The 17,211-nt window shown below is 43.3% G+C and overlaps 1 protein-coding gene across 7 annotated transcripts in view; it reads left to right on the forward strand.

Moving 5' to 3' along the window:
• Positions 1-17,211, forward strand: part of OSBPL3 (oxysterol binding protein like 3) — a 166,961-nt gene that overhangs the window by 93,178 nt on the left and 56,572 nt on the right. For 6 of the 7 annotated variants that reach the window (XR_013995393.1, XM_081080276.1, XM_081080271.1 and 3 more), the window contains 3 exons: positions 13,424-13,540; positions 13,704-13,757; positions 14,724-14,837. Coding sequence is in view for 6 of the 7 variants with exons in the window: in XM_081080276.1 (XP_080936402.1) it covers positions 13,424-13,540; positions 13,704-13,757; positions 14,724-14,837 (285 nt within the window). In the remaining variant the exon portion in view is untranslated. Of the gene's footprint in view, positions 1-13,248; positions 13,348-13,423; positions 13,541-13,703; positions 13,758-14,723; positions 14,838-17,211 lie in introns of those variants that run through there. The other variant, XM_081080274.1, reaches the window with a different exon arrangement.

The raw sequence follows: 17,211 nt of genomic DNA on the forward strand, positions 1-17,211 counted from the left end.
CTCAATTCCCTCTCTCCAGTGACATATTGGGAGGATCTTAAAAAAATGAACAAAGCCCTCTCCATTGAATTTCTTCTGGCAAATGATGAAATCCCCAAGTACTGTCTATACCTGTGGTCTCTGAACGAGCTGCTCTGTTAGAAACTATGGAACAGGAGTGAAGACTATCTTTTGTCGAAACTGACCTGTGTTCACACTGGCTCTGCTTGTTACTTTGTTATGCTGTATAAAACCTCTGAGTCTCAGTTTTTCTAGCTGTGAAATTTGGATAATTGTGTTTCCTTTTGAGAACTAAATGAAATAATAAATATGAAGTATCTAGCTAAACATTCGGTAAGTGTGGATTAAATTAATGAATGAATCAACATGCAGTTGCTGGGTAGAAAGATGACTATTCACAAAGCTCTGTAGATACATTAAGTACTGTGTTTCCCCGAAAATAAGACCTGGCTGGACTATCAGTTCTCATGCGTCTTTTGGAGCAAAAATTAACATAAGACCTGGTATATATTATATTATTATATTATATTATAATGTTATAATATATCATATTAGACTGGGTCTTATAAGATAAGGTAACACATTTCAGAAGCCAGATTGAACTAAAGACGAATGAATAGGATTTGTCTAACTGAAAGAATCTTATGTGCCCTAAGCTTTGTTCCTTCACCTACTGGCTATTGAGCACCTATTATTAAAAGACTTTGGGCAGGGAGATGTGAAGCTATAAAGGACAGGACAGCTGGGCAGACAACTACCATAGGAAATCAACTCTGATTTGGGAGACTATGGATTGTAAAGAGAGCATGGCCTCCACCTTTTTTTTTTTCTTTTCCTGTGTTGCTAGCTTTTGCTGTATAAGTCAGAAATCAGGAAATGAATCCTACTAAAATAATTGACAGGTGCTTGTCTCATGATTATAGGGGAGCTGAAATGGAGAGATCTATTGCTGGGATAAGTGTCCATATAGTTATACAATTTGTTCTTGTCCCCCTCCTGAGCCTGAGCTAATCTGAGGTGGCCTTTGAGCTCTCCCTGAATCATCTGATGAGAGTTTATTTATACCGGCTATTAGATTATGCTGTCCTCCAGAGAGCTCAGGCAGGCTGGGCTTGGTGCCAGAACCCATAAGACAAGGAGTTGAATGGGAGAGAATTTGCCAAAAAGAAAAAAAAGTAAATTAGGGCTATAATGCTCAGGTGTTTATCATTTCAGCTGTCTGGGTACTGAAAATACTTAGTCCCATTTATTTCTTTTCATTCATGATGTCTTTAGAGGCATTTATCAGCTGCCTTGCTTAAGTATGAGCTGAATAAACACCATAAGAAAGACCATCAAGGAGGAGGGACTTGGGAATGTCATTGATTTGTCATTTGGTTCTATGATGGACACTGAAGATGAAAGGCAATGAGTATGAACTTGCTCGGGAGCCAGATGGCCTGAGTTTAAATCTTGGCTTGTTTATAAGCTGTTTGACCTTGGACAAGCTACTTAACCCCATCTGTGCCTTGGTTTCTTATAAGGTTGTTCAGATTGCTTAGTTAGAACAGAGCCTGCACACAGAGAGTGCTACATTAAGTGTTTGACACATAAACCATTCACCTTCCATAAGCAGTAGTCCGAGGACCCTGCAGTACCACACGTGACCATTTGTCATGCGGAGGACCCTGCTCACTGCGCCATTTGTTGTGCAGGGCATCCGGCGGGGTCTCTGCTCCCGCTCCCCTCATAAGAACGCAGGACATGGTGAGGCCAAAAAGGAACACCCACGGAGCCATAAGTAGGGGAGTCAAACCAATATATTCTTGCTGGCAGCTGGGCTGGAGGAACAGGAAGCAGGAGCCACACTATCTGCAACCTGCTGTCCACTTCTCTGCAATCTGTGACCCGCACTCCGCCATGCTAGCTGCAATCCGCTCTTGCTAGCTCAGCCACCATCTTCTTGCTAGCCCGCATTCCTTCTGCTAGCGTAGCCACAGCCGTTATATTAGTGACCAATGGCTTACGGGTTACAGCTGACGGCCAACTAGCCACAGCTGCTGACCATCTGATCACAGTTGATGGCCATTTACTACCCAAGCCAGCACCTTTCTATGTGAGGCCGAGAGCCTGGAAACTGTTTTTTGGGGCTTTGTCCCCACACTCCACCCCTACAGGGTCTCGCCTCACAATCTACGTGGCAAGTGTCTTCGGCGAGGGTCCCTGTGCGAGGAGCCTGGAGGTGAATGCAATATCCTGGACACAGCCAGGCTCTCTGAGCACAGCCAGGGTTTCTCAGGGTACCACCAATACTTCTGGGCACAGCCAGACTTCCTGGGTTTCTTAGGGTACCATCTGTCTCCCTGGACTCAGCCAGGGCTTCTTAGGGCACTGCCACTCTCTCTGGACACAGCCAGACTTCCTGGACACAGCCAGGGCCTCTCAGGGCACTGCCACTCTCTCTGGACACAGCCAGACTTCCCGGACTCAGCCAGGGCCTCTCAGGGCACTGCCACTCTCTCTGGACACAGCCAGACTTCCCGGACTCAGCCAGGGCCTCTCAGGGCACTGCCACTCTCTCTGGGCATAGCCAGACTTCCTGGACACAGCCAGGGCTCTCAGGGCACTGCCACTCTCTCTGGGCACAGCCAGACTTCCTGGACACAGCCAGGGGTTCTCAGGGCACTGCCACTATCTCTGGGCACAGCCAGACTTCCCGGGCACAGCCAGGGCCTCTCAGGGCACTGCCACTCTCTCTGGACACAGCCAGACTTCCTGGACACAGCCAGGGGTTCTCAGGGCACTGCCACTCTCTCTGGGCACAGCCAGACTTCCTGGACACAGCCAGGGCTCTCAGGGCACTGCCACTCTCTCTCTGGGCCTCTCGGGGTACTGTGCTGGAACAACAGCGGCTCACGTCAAGGTGCTTACATATTATCAATGGCGGCCAGTCAAGACACAAAAGCAAACATCCGCCAGTCCCACTACATGGTGGTATGTTCCCAAACAGTCAAGCGTCCATTAAATCAGGGATGGAAGGCAATTCCCCATAGTCCATAGTCATTCGCCAGGGCTGTCCTAGGAGTGAGGGACGACCTTGACCTCACCCTCATCTCCCACGGAGGACTCAGCAAGCATTTCCTCCTGGGACTAAAAGTCCTGCATCCGGGCTGCCTCAGCAAGCAGTTCCCAGCCCACAGGGCGGCAACAACCTTCGCTTCCTCCGGCCTCTGCTGGTTGGGGAACCGTCCACATCTTCCCACCCCTCCATGGGGATTAAGCTCTCCGGCAGCTGCTCCTCCTGGTCTTCCTCAGACTGAGCTTTCATACGCACAAACTGCTCCACTGCCCTTCGGAAAGCTTTGGCCAGCACCGTATCCTGCCGACTACGCCATGTGTTGTGCAGGGGACCCTGTTCGCTGCGCCATTTGTCATGCAGGGCGTCCGGCGGGGTCTCAGGTCCCACTCCCCACATAAGAATGCAGGACACGGTAAGGCCAAAAAGGAACACCCACGGAGCCATAGATAGGGGAGTCAAACCAATATATTCTCGCTGGCGGCTGGGCTGGAGACACAGGAAGCAGGATCTCCATAATCTGCCTAACAGCAGTCCGCTCTTGCCAGCCACCATCTTCTTGCTAGCCCCCATTCTTTTTTGCTAGCGTAGCCACAGCTGTTATATTATCAGGTTATATTATCAGGTTGCTCTGATAGGAAGAGTCAGCAAGGGACACTAGCAGTTAACAAGTATCTGACAGTATCTTTACAGTTCATAATATCATTTCATACTGTCCTTTGGAATCTCCAAACAATCCAGTGAGGTCTGTACTGTTTTCTACACTGTAGAAAGAAAATATGGCCCAGAGATACTAACTGCCTTGTTCAGAGTCACATGGCTAGTAAGTGGTAGGGGATCAGGCAACCATCTACTTGGAGAAGACTGGATTTCTTTAGATGCTAGAAAGCTTCTAAAAGTTAATTTAAGTTCCACTTGCCTATGTAAAATGATTGTGGTTTAAGCAAGCCTCCGGACGCCCACACCTCTGGAAATGCATGGATGAGTGAAGCCGCATTAGGGATCCCTGAGGTCTGATTGTCGGGAGCTGTTTGTTTCTAGTGGGCTCAACAGAGACAAATAATTATATATTTCTGTCTTAGCTTTCCAGAAGCTTTCCAGATTCCCCCTTTCTGGGCCTTTTACTGCCTATCTTTTGGTCATACCTATGGTACTGACATTATACACTGAAAGTAGGAAGAGCAAAGATACAAGACTCAATTCTCAATATATTTCTAGTCGAGTAAGTCTTATTAAAAAAAAAAAAACCATTGATATAGGAAGAGGTTCAAACTTCAGCTAAACTGACATATTTGAGTTGTCAGGTATCTTTGATACTTTCCATGTCTACAGATGATATGCTGTCAGCTACATCCCACACTGAGGAGCAGGAGAAACTGAACTCTTAAAACACTCCTGGGAATTGCTGTACTGTCTATACTATTCTGAAGTTCCAGAACAAGTGCAGCAAATACATTTTGGTGGGTTTTAGAGGCAGTACTTTGATAAAAACTACATGGGGTGCCTTGAGAAAATAAAAGTATTCATCGTTCGCATTGGCCATGGTGCAGGATACAAGAAGGCAGAGCCCTGACCCAGATGCTTTTATTGAGACCACAGCTTACTAGTTGTGCAGTTGCTGGAATTTTCTCTAGAAGCTGTCAATGCAAGTGTAAACCGAACTGACTCAACACTTCTTTCTGAGGGAGGGGAAAGTCTAAGTCTACTTCAGTGATATGATGATATTAAGATACGAAAGGCCAGGATTGACACTGTAAGAAGTAGGACAGAGACAAAACAGAAGACTTCCCTAGAATAATCTGACATCTCTCTACACCCTGGCCCTACCATCAAGTCCAACTTGTCTCCCTCTGCACCTGTACACAAAGCAGCAGCACAATTAAAATCACCTCCTCTCTGTGCCCACTCCAGATGAATCACATTCACTGCAATCTCTGGCCTAGTGGTCTCTCTTGTCCTGTCTAGTGGGCTGAATAGTGCCTCCCACTCCCAACGATATGTCCACGTCCTAACCCTTAGAACCTGTGTATGCTAACTAATTTGGAAAAGGGTCTTTGCTGATGTCGTTAATTTAAAGATCTTGAAATGAAGAGAACATCTTGGATTATCCAAGTCAGCCCTAAATTCAATGACAAATATCCTTATAACCAACACGCAGAGGAGAAGACTAACATGGAGGAGAAGTCAAGAAGATGGAGACAGAGATAGGAGTGATGTGGCTCCAAAACAAGGAACGACAGCCACCAGAAATGGGGAGAGGCAGGGAACCCTTTTACGGACTGAATGTTTGTGTCCCCCTCCCCTCTGTTCTTATATTGAAGCCTTAACCTTCAACGTGATGGTATTTAGGGGCAGGGTCTTCTGGAGGTTAAGTTTAGATGAGGTCCTGAGGTGGTGCCCTCAAGATGGGCTTAGTGTCCTTATAAGCACATACAACAGAGCTCGTTCTTTCTCATGGTTGGAGGAAAGGCCATGTGAGCACCCAGAGAGAAGGCAGCTGTGTACAGGCCAGGAGATGTGCTCTCACCAGGAACCAAATCTACCCACACCTTGACCTTGGACTCCCAAGCTTCTGCCCGGTCTGTGGTATTTTGTTATAGCAGTCCAAGTTAAGACAAACACATTCTCTCCTACAGCCTTTGGTGCAAGCATAGCCTTGCCAAAACCTTGATGTTGGACTTCTGGCCTCCAGAACTGTTAGAGAATAAATTTCTGTTGTTGTAAGCTACCAAGTTTGTGGTTATTTGTCAGGGTGACCTCAGAAACCCTGCTTCTCACTTTGTGAGTCTTTCCTGGAGTCCCAGCTCAAAGTTTTCCCGTAAGGTGATTGTGCTTACCTGAGAACTCCTGTCGTGGGTTTGTTTGAATCACCCATTCGGTATTTGCTCATGTTCAGCCTTGTGATGTCTGAGATTTTTAATGTATGTTAACTTTTTGGAGGCCAGCACTTGGTTTTACATCTTTGCGTCTCTAGTACCTGGTGCTGGGCCTTAGATCTTTGAGTAGAGACTACCCTATTAAATAGAAGCTCAGTAATGAGCTAGAACATAACCTTCTTAACACAAAAGTTATTCCTTCTTGATAAGTAAGGCTGTCTGGGACCTTAACCTGTTGCTAGCTTCTCATCATGAGAACCCGTTTTTCTTGTATAGTACTGTGAAAATAAAAAATCACTGATGATTTGGATCAAGGATAAGGAATTTTATTGTGCTAAACTTCTGCCACCTACTCCTACGATTTTTAAATCATGTATGCATTAATTAGTCAGAATGTGTCTACTTTCATTGCAAATTTCAGTTAGCTCTGAAAAAACAGTTGGAGCACACTCAGAGAGAGAACACTATCGGCTAGTGCCACCCAGCAATGGAAGGGATTTCTTGAGTTATGAATGCCCCGTAATTGGAGTGCAAACGTGTTCTGTTTGAATACAGAGTCTGTGATTCTCTCCAGGGCCCAGACACCAAAGGGCAGAGCCCTACGATATGCCAAAGAAATGTGATTTTTTAAAATTAAAAGGAAATAAAGATAAAACATTAAAACCGTGCTGGAAGGTATAAAATGAAGGGCGAAAGTCTTCCCTTCTTCACATCTCAGGCCATTCACATAGGGGTGTGTAGTGGAGATGTCCCGTCATCACATGATTCATGCCCACGTGTGGTTAGCTAGCCCAGGACCTCCTCCACAGCCTGTCTGCCAACGGGAGATCTCCCATCTTAACACACTTTTAAATGCACAATACAGCATCGTTAGCACATGTTGTGCAGCAGTTCTCTAGAACATATTCAGCTTGCATAACAGAGACTTTATACCCATTTAATATGACATGAGTTTATAAGATTTGGAAGAGCTCGCGCAGCTCATTTATTCTGACCTCCGTTCTAGTCTAGGAGTCTGACCCAGCTCTCCAGTGACTTTGGGAATTTGTTCTTTCGTAGAGCTGCCCATGGTCATTTTCATCATTTTTCGTAGCACTGATTATTAGATCATCAGACAATCCATCCTTGATGCAGAGCTGGAATCCAGGACCTTATAACTCCCACCCATTATTAATGGTTTCGCCCTCAGAGCCTATCGAGTCAAGTCCCAATTCTTAAGAGCCTGGTCTCCTTAGCGTGTGGGTGCTCTAAGTGGCCCAGCAGCAGCAGCAGCAGGGGCCTCACCTGTGCACAAGCGTAGGCCTTGCCCCAGACCTGCTGATCTGAAATCTGCATTTTGATAAGATCTTCAGTGATTGGTATGCATATTACAGCTTGAGAAGCACTACATTAAATAACATAACACCACCGCCCCACCCCCAACTAATTTGTTGCTTTAATTGCTAGTCCTATCATGTCTGCTGGTGTTTAAAAAAAAACAAAACACTTAGTTGAGGAAGAGACAACTAACAAGAAGCAACGATTCCAAATCTCAGTGATTGAAATATAAGTACAGAATTTGTCTGATATAAGTTAAAGCTGTCATTACGTTACCTGGAATTCTATTAACAAGTATTTCCATGTGTTCATAGTACAATCACAAAAGATGCTATTGATGGTCCAAAGGCTTTAGAAGATTACAGATGCCTTTAATCGTTAAAGACACATGAAATTATACTCCACGTGACTGCATGCTGGGTATTGCCTTGTGATTTTTAAAACCCTGAAAAACAGTGTAAGTAACTGATCAGAACAACCCACTCTGCGAGTTATGGCAGATAGTGGCAGCCAGAAAACATCTTCCCACCACACTCTTCAACTGCAGGAAGAATGAAAGTTGAAATCCTTTTCTCTTTCTGACATCTCTATAAGGGCAGGGATGGAGAATCCAACATTTGACAGGTGCCCAGGACATGCACACCATGGAAACAGCTGTGCTAGAGGGAAATGCTTTCAATGCACTCAGCAATATGGAAATGAACTTTGCCAGCTCATGAGTATGAATAAAGCTGCCTTTCCAATCACAAAGCAGTTTTCTATATTTGGCACTTTTTTAGGCATTCAATAAAGCAGACTGAATTTAATGCCGGAAGGCAGTGCCAGACGGTCTTCTGTTTAATTCAAGCAAAAACCTTAAGAAGCGACTTCCCCCAGACCCAGTCCTGTTTCTCTCCAGCTGATATTCATGCTTAGCTCTAAGCCTGACACCCCCAGGGCTGGACATCAGTCCAGCAGGGCTGGGCTAAGTCAGAAGTGCCTTGATTTCCCCTGAGGCCCAAGTCCACCCTGTGCTTTGTATCTCAGGACGTTCAGCTCAAGGTGCGTGTCCTAACCCTGATCCCTGGGTATGTGACGAGCAGGTGGAGCCCCTCCCTGATATCCAGTCCTCTTAGCCAAGAGAAACCTGCATCTCTGCTTTTTTCTATCCTGAGTACCAATTTACTCCAATCCAGCGCACATTCTTGACGTCCCTCCCCCCCAGGGCCTTGTGGGACCCTTTTTATGCCCACCTTGTTCCTCAGACTCATTCATTCAGGAAGTATTTATTTAGGGCCGCTCTGTCCCAGATCCATAGTGAGATTATAACAATTGAGACCCAATCCCTGTCCTCATGGAACCCACATTCCAGCTAAGGAGACAGACATTGCAGGTAAGGTTGTGCAAGAGCTGAGGAGGGAGAGAATTTCTGCCCAGGGAGAAGGTTTGGGCTAAGTGAGAATTCCCTGGCCAACGTTCACATAGAAAAGAGCGAATGAGCAAAGACAGCAGCGTTAAAACGCACAGGCTGATTTCCCGCCCGGTGTGGGGAGTGTGTGGTGGGAGGACAGGATAAGAACCCAGGTAACTCTGAGCAGGGCCCCAGATCTTGCTTATCTGTCCACGAGGCAGGGCTTCTTCACTCCTTCCAATTGCTTCAGGATCTTGGCCACTTCCTGGATTTACCCAGCACTGTCTCCCTGCCCCAGGACATTCTGGGTCATCATCAGAATTCACATATTTTAATTACAGTAGCATATACAATATGCTATAATATAGAGCAGGATGATTAAAAATTTAGATTTCGCAGGCAGATGACTTTTACCACTTGGTAACTTTATAGCATTGGGGAAGTTATCTAATTATCTCTTCCTCATTTTCTACATTTAAAAAATAAAGATACGAATGCATCCAATCTTGGAGGTCATTGGCACACTGCCTCATGCTTAATAAATGTTAGCTATTATAATTGCTTTGTTCATTTGTTCAACGTATGTATTCATATCTACTATGTACTCTTAACTAGTAAACAAGACAGGAAAGGTTTTCATGGAGCTGGAACGTAGGCTCCAACATTATTGTTGTTTATGTTGTTGCATTTATATATTGTTTCAGTTGACCCCAGAGGATAGCGTATCCTAAGGCACTATTCTTTGGTGTTTTAAATGGCAGGCATTACAGGACATCTAATGTCCCTGGCTCTGAGCCTTCAGATACTCTCCCATCACTGTGGCAATGAGAAGTGCTCCCAGGGTTTCACAGCCTCAGAGAGAGCAGAACCGCCCCCACCCCTGCCACCCCGCTGAAAACACTAGCTGTGTTGGCTCTCAGGTTTCAGCTGTGTGACTACAGAACAGTGACAGACAGGGGAGTTAGGAGGGGGAGGATTTGAATGAGGAGGATTAGAAATGGAGTTGGCTGCAATGCTCTCTCAGTCAAAGACAGCCTTCCCTTCCTTAAACTCTTCTAATCTGGTTTTTCCCCTGGTAAGTTTCGAGTTCTGAGCCCAGCTGAAGATAAAATAAGGAAAACAGATGATATTTGTTGTAGGAATAAATGCAAACCTTTTTTGGCTTGTTTACCTTAAGAGCCAACAAACCCCATCTACTTCCCTGCTCTCCATGTTGGTGCATTGCTAGGAATGTACTGTGTCTCAAGAGTACAGGAGAAATCTAGTCTTAACATGAATCCTTGAAACATTTTTGAAATTGAATCTTGTTTTCCTTTAAACGACAGATATAATCTCATTCCTTTTTTTCTCTCCAGTTTTGTGAAGTATGCCGTAACATCTAATTTTGTCCAGTTGAGTGTATGGCTCAGATATTCATGATGGTCTAGTGTTAGCACTCTGCATGTGGCCTTCTGCTTGGGAGTCCTAAGCAAAGCAAAAAGGGCTTGATCCCCTTAGAGTACTTTCCAGAAGATTTCGAGCCTTAGCTTTTCACTGAACGATGGTCACACATTCGTACCCTTTTTTACAACTATGAATGTGCTGTATTGAATTTGTAAATAGTCATTTGGTCAAAAGATATTGGGCACACGTTGAATGCATGCCAATTTATGATATTCCAAGAGCATCAATTTGTTTCAGTCTCATTCCAGGACCAAGTTTATTCATTTGCCATTTGGATGCATACTACACAGGACAGTAGGTGAAGTTGGCATTAGGAGGCAATCAGAAGTGAACTAGACATTTTAAACCCTCAAGAAGTCTATTGTCCAGGAGGGATGACAGAAATCTCTCTATGTATTGTAAGGAACTGGTTAACTATTGGAAAGGTAAAACAGAATACTGATAGAGTCTCTAAGGATGAAACAGTACTTTCCTCTGAAGAAGGCTTCCTGGAGGAGGTGAAATTTTTAAATTGCTGATCTTTAAGATTCATTAAAATTTTGATATGTAAGACAGTACAAATTTTGAGGAATGGCTTTCTGAGACTGAAATAAATTTGAGCAGATTTGTGTGTGAGGGGGGCTTCCTATCACTTAATAATATGCATTCTCCACTTATTGTCTGGGTATAATTAAGTGGCTTTTAATAATTGCTATAAAGAAATCTCATTTCACATTGCTGTGGTTTTCTTTTTTCTGAAAAAGTCCTCTAATTTAAGAGCTGAATAGGAGCATTGTTTTATTTCAAGGCAGAATTAATTTCCTTTTACAACTCCAGATCCTGGGGGGCCACCATCATACTTTAAAACTCTGGAGTGTACGTTTGACTGCATTCATAGTAACGTACTGTGAGTCAGCTAAAAGGCAGATCTGGCAGGATAGCTATATGAAGAGTTCAGTTGCTAAAGTAGGGAGGTGTTCTTTTTACCAGGTGCTCCCATATGCTGAAATGGAGGACAACATGGAAACCAGGCCAGAGCACCCAGCACTCGCTGTGTGTGCTGTGCCCTCTCTGTTAGATCATATTTTTCCTGGGACTTGAGTCTGATTTCTTTTGCTCCCTGGTGTTGGCCCAAACTTATTATCTATCTCCCAGCCCTTCTGGCTTCTGCCCATACTGCCTGCCTCTAAGCTGGAAATTTGACTAAGAGCAAGTTAGTCAACATGAAATCTTAGCCAAACGGACCTATTTGTCTTTTGAAGAGGTATCTGCACCCCCACATTCATTGCAGCATTATTCACAATAGCCAAGACGTGGAAACAACCTAAGTGTCCATTAATGGATGAATGGAAAAGACTGTGTAACACACACACACACACACACACACACACACACACACACAAATATTATTCAGCCATTAAAAAAAGGAATCCTGCCTTGTGACAATGTGGTTGGATGTTGAGGGCATTATGCTAAGAGAAATAAGTCTGACAGAGAAACACAAATACTGTATGTTCCCATTTAAATGTGGAATCTAAAAAAGCTGAACTCATAGAGAGAGTAAAATGATGGCTATTGGGTGGGAGGAGGAGGGAGGGAGAGGAGGGAGAATGGGGAGAAGTTGGTCAAATGGTACAAACTCTCAGCTATAAGAGGAAAAGTTCTGGGGATCTAATGTACAGCATGGTGACTATAGTTAACAATACTGTATTACATACCTGAAAGTTGTTAATGGGAGGGGATGAGAAAGGTGAAGGGATTACAAAGCACAACTTGATAGTTACAAAATAGTGATGAGCATGTGGATTATAGTATGGGGAACCTAGTCAACATTGCGCAAACTGTATATAGTGTCAGATAGATACTAGACTTATCGAAGGGATCACTTCATAAATTATATAAATGCCTAACCACTATGCTATACATCTGAAACTAATACAAAATAATATAGAATGTCATCTATAATTAAAAAAAAAATACATAGTCACAGGATGTAAAGTACAGCACAGGGAATGTAGTCAGTGGTATCATAGTAGCTCATACATATGGTGTCAGACAGGATTGGGGTTATCACTTTGTGAGGTGTGTAAATGTCTAATCACTATGTTGTTTTGTATACCTGAAACTAATAATAAAAAAGTTGTTTAAAAAAGTAGATCTTAAACATTATCATCACTAAAAGAAAAATGGTAATTATGTGAGGAAATGGAAGTGCACCAAATTGTCACATTGTATGCCATAAAATTACATATATTATATGCCAAAAATATCTCAATAAGGGGGTCATGTTTGTCAAAACTTAATTATCCTATGTTCAAGATGTTTTCTCTGATATGGGTGGTAGTTCCTAAGGGTACAGGTTTATAATTCATTGAGTTGTACTCTTAAGATTTGTGCATTTCATGTATATCACAAAAATAAATATAAAAATAATAATAACAACCCAAAAATCCACTATCTCAGCTGCTGAAGTATGACCTACTTTGGTCTATCTCGGGGTAATTTTACAATGATTTATGCATTTTGAAGCATTTAAAACTACATTTTCAGAATTTTTAGAGTTTTTCTTTTGTATTCCTTTTTAAATTCTTTTTCAGTCAATTAATTGAATTAACCTAAATAGCCAACAATGGACAATAAATTGTAACTACTATTTGTACCTCTTCACAATTACAAACAGCTCAGTACAGCAATAATTGCCCACCCCCTCAAAAAAAAAGTTTCGAAACCAAAGAAAGTAGGGGAAAACAAGACTTTTGGAAAAAGAGGACGAAAACACTTGTTGCAAAAGCAACTTTTGGATGCTTCAGGATTTTCAATATTTAAATATCTCTAATTTGAAGATATTAACTTAACAACTAACTCATCATTTCAACCAAATTGTCATGTTTACCAACTTACCTCCAGTCTCATACTTTTCAGCCAACCTTCCCGTATCTCCCCAAGACCCCACCCCACCCCACCCCCGCTGCCGTCCTGATGTAGCTTTTTGTTAAAATTCAGAGTGAGGTGTAGTGGTGAGTAAACAGTTAACTGTGTGATGATGTCAGAGTACCAAAATGGAGCTTACAGTGAAATCGTTACCTTCAGCTGTGGTTGTCAAGGTTTAACCACCAAAGGAGAGAAACACTCTCTTCTAAGAGAGAGCTTTTTGAATCCAAATAAAATTTGATACCATTAAATGATAGCATTAAGTCTGTAAGATCCAAGAATGGTATACAAATTAAATTTGAATTTCTTCTCCCCAACAAAGCTAGCCGGCCTCACCATCTTGGATGGATTTACTGGTAGGATGAAGTGCTTCTTAATGTTGTTATTATTTTTAAAGATAGCCATTTAGCATGAATTCTTTTATTGGAACAGGACAGCTGGGAAGTGGTGGAAGGACTGAGGGGAGAGATGAATTACACCCAGGAGCCATCAGTTCAGAAAGGGTTTTTGCTGAAAAAGAGGAAATGGCCCTTGAAAGGCTGGCACAAGGTAAGATGATGGCCTCAGCCTCACCTTTCTTTGAACCCACACTACTGCACTCAGCACCCAGTTCTTAGACACTTATATTTAATTTGAAGTTGAAAATTGGGACCCAGGGAAAAAAGAACGTTTAAATGGAATATCTTACTGAATTATACTTTTCCCCCCACAGAGATTCTTCTATCTGGACAAAGGAATCTTGAAATACTCCAAGAGCCAAACTGATGTAAGTCTTCTCATTAATCCAACACGCTCTTGAAGAATTCTGAAGGGCCCACAGGTGAAATTGTGCACATGTGGGGATTTCATTTTCTGAACTGAGAACCACGGAAGGGTAATAATTCCTCCACAAGGAACAGAGGTACCTGCTCTCCAGTGCCCCAGCTCTGGGTTCTAGGTGGGCTCACTTCACCTGCCAGATGGAGGAAGGGAGCTCCTCTCAACATCTTACTGTGTATCCAGGAGTCTGTTCTGGTCTTAGGGTCATGCTGAGCGGTTCTCTGGATAGGAGAAGTCATTTTTGTATTGAGATAACAGGACTAAAACATAGGGCAAGTGTCACTCCCACTGTCACAGTGGCTGAGAGGTTTGGTGGAGAACGACCTTGGTGAAGGTGATGTAGAGTTCCCCCTTGTGTTACCACTAGGCAGGTGGCCCAGGAGGACTCGGAATGCCTGTCGGTTCTGCCCTCTGCAGAGGCCATTCTCTCATCCCACTCTTCCTTCTTCCTCTCCTCGCCTTTCTTACAGTGCTCACCTTGGAAGGTTACGTGTTGAAAACGTGGCATAATGGCAGACCCACGGTAGCCTGTCTTAGCTTCCTCTCTCTCCTCCTCTTCTTAAAGCACTTAAAGCGCTAAAGAATTTAGACACTGCAAACTAACTTTGTGGGAGGCAGTGCAGTTAAAGGTGAACTTGCAGCCGTGGACTCAGTCCACGGGGCTCGCTTTCTAGCTTCCTCACTTACAGGCTGTGTAGACAGACCCCTTGTTCTATAACCCCTCCAAGAGTAATAAGATAATGCATGTACAGCACGTACAACTCAGTACTGGTTCACCCTAAGTGCTTGATACATTGTCGTTCTTACATTTGCTATTAGTGGATGTGGAAGGTGAGCGTGGAGGGAAGGAGTGTCAAGGGTGCTACTACCATTTTAACAATGGTTCTCAAATGACTTCTCCGTGCCTCTGCAGATAGAGAGAGAGAAGCTGCATGGCTGCATTGATGTTGGGCTCTCGGTGATGTCTGTAAAGAAATCCTCGAAATGCATCGATCTGGACACCGAGGAGCACATCTACCATCTGAAGGTGAGGCTCACTCCCAGGCGCCATCTCCCACTGCAAAGTTCCTTTATGTTGCGGAGGGATCGTCAGTCACACTGTTATTGCTGGTGCCTTTTGGATATATCAAAACATCCCGCCAACATGTAGAAGGTCTTCATTAGGGAAATATTTCTAATGAACGCTGTTGATATTTCGATGGAACAGTTCTTTACTGTGCAGGACTGTCTCTCATGCTGCTGAAGGTTTCTTATCCTTGTCCCCTCATCCCCCAACTACCCTCTTCCCCGTGATTGTGACAATGATCAATAACAAAAAAACTGCGTATTTCCAAACATATCTCCCCCTCCATCTTTCCCCAGGCAGTACCATCTTCAGTAAATAACCATTTACCAGAGGTTTCAATGGGCTCCCTGAAATACAGTATTTAACATTTAGTCTGTCATACAATTTTGGCTAATTTTATAAGGATTCCATTAAAATTCTCATATTACAGTGCATGTCAGGAAATTTTGCCCTAAAGTGTGGGCCTCCAAACAGTACCTCTCAAGGCTGCTTAACTATCCTCTGTGCCCTCTCTCCTGCAGGTGGTAGAGAGGGTGAAAAGCATGAAGCAATAGCTTTGGCGATTCAGATCTGGTCTAGCTCTTGACCTGGCTACTTGCTAGCTGTTGGCCTTTGGCAAATAATTTAAGCTCTGAAAGTCTCGGTTTTCTTGCTCCCCCCCACCACCAAATGGGAATTATTATAGTGCTCATCTTGTAGGGCTGCATGTAGAAAACTTGGCATAATGCCTGACTCACAGTAGTCTCAATCAGTTTAGTTGTCTTGTACGCATATAAAATTATTAGGTAGTAATTGAATGTTAGAAATTAACTGAGAAAACTCCCTTGGGCAAATTATTTGGAATGTTGGGAATGGGCGCCGGGGGTTGGAAGAATAAAAGCATGAGATTATGAGCTCCCTGTCCTCCCCATGGATGTGGTGCTTGGGCAAATATGCACGTTACACATTCATGAGGCTGACTGACTGCACAAGGTGGTCAAATCCATACTGTTTCCCAGCAGAAGCCCCTGTGCTTGTGGTTGTAGTTAATTGTGTAAAGCAGGGTTTCTTACCCTCGACACTAGTCACATGGTGGGCTAAAGAATTCTTTGCTTGTGGGGGCCTGTCCTGTGCATTGTAGGATATTGAGCAGTGTCCCAAGCCTCTATCTAATATTAATACACATTGGTAACAACCCCCCTCCAGGTACAACAACCAAACAATGTCTCCAGACATTGCCAAATGTCCCCTGGGGGTAGTGGGTAAGTCACCCCTGGTTAAGAACAACTTGCGTGAAGTAAAGGAGGGAGAGACTTAGAATCATAAATAAATAAACAAATAAATAAATAACTATTACCTCCACCTCTGTTTTAATGGTCAATCTCCTTGACGGTAGTTGAGGTCATTTCTCCATGCACTCCCAATGACTCTTAGTTCTGTGCTTTGACATGGTCAGGAAACGATAAGTTCTCATTCATTCACTCTTCCCGTTAACAGAATAAACGTGATTGATTATTAATTCCTAATTTTTAAAGAACTAGAATGCCTTAACATATGTCAAATACTAACACCATGATCAACAGTGTACTATTTCCCTGTATTGCTTCACTTTAAGTTCTCTTTGTGTTTTTTGTTCATCCCTTTGAACATCAGCTATGACTGTTAGTGTAGGTAGGTGTAGCTATCGGAGGATCCTTGTTAATAGCCTCAGAGGCAGGCAGTTTTTAAATATGGGCCATCTAGTCCCATTCTCTCATTTTATACAGGAGGGATTGTAGCCCAGAGAGTTAAGTGACTCTCTATCCACAGTCCTGTAACTAGTTGAGGGGCTGGCATAGAATGCCGGTCCCTGGTAAATTATTTAATAAAGTTATTTTATTCTTCTACCTTGTTTAACCAATACAAAATGAGTCAAGATGCATGCTTTGGGCACTGATTTTTAAGGGCCTCTGAGGGTAGATCAGTATAAAGGATGACACAAGATTCCTGTTAAAATTCCTGTTAACCACATCAGGGAAATGAAATTTATTTCAAGAATATAATTTCAGGGAAACAGAAAGATGACTCTGTTTGTATTGCTTCTTCCTGTACGTGACACGTTTGCTAGCACCTGGAGAGGTTTGAAGTCTTGTATGTACTTCTAATCAACACAAAAAACATAAGAGGCAACCGAACATTTCTTAAGTGAATGATGCTGCTGATATTTATTTCCACATCCTTGCTCTCAGCAGTAGCATTCATAAAGATTTTAACAGAATTGACCTGGATTTTTCTTCTTGGAAGTTAGCCTACCATGCTTCCTTTTGGGGTATTATAAATTGCCACGTCAGGAGCCTCCATGTTCTAATATATAGGT

This window comes from Rhinolophus hipposideros (assembly GCF_964194185.1).
Source record: "Rhinolophus hipposideros genome assembly, chromosome: 18".
Lineage (NCBI taxonomy): Eukaryota > Metazoa > Chordata > Mammalia > Chiroptera > Rhinolophidae > Rhinolophus > Rhinolophus hipposideros.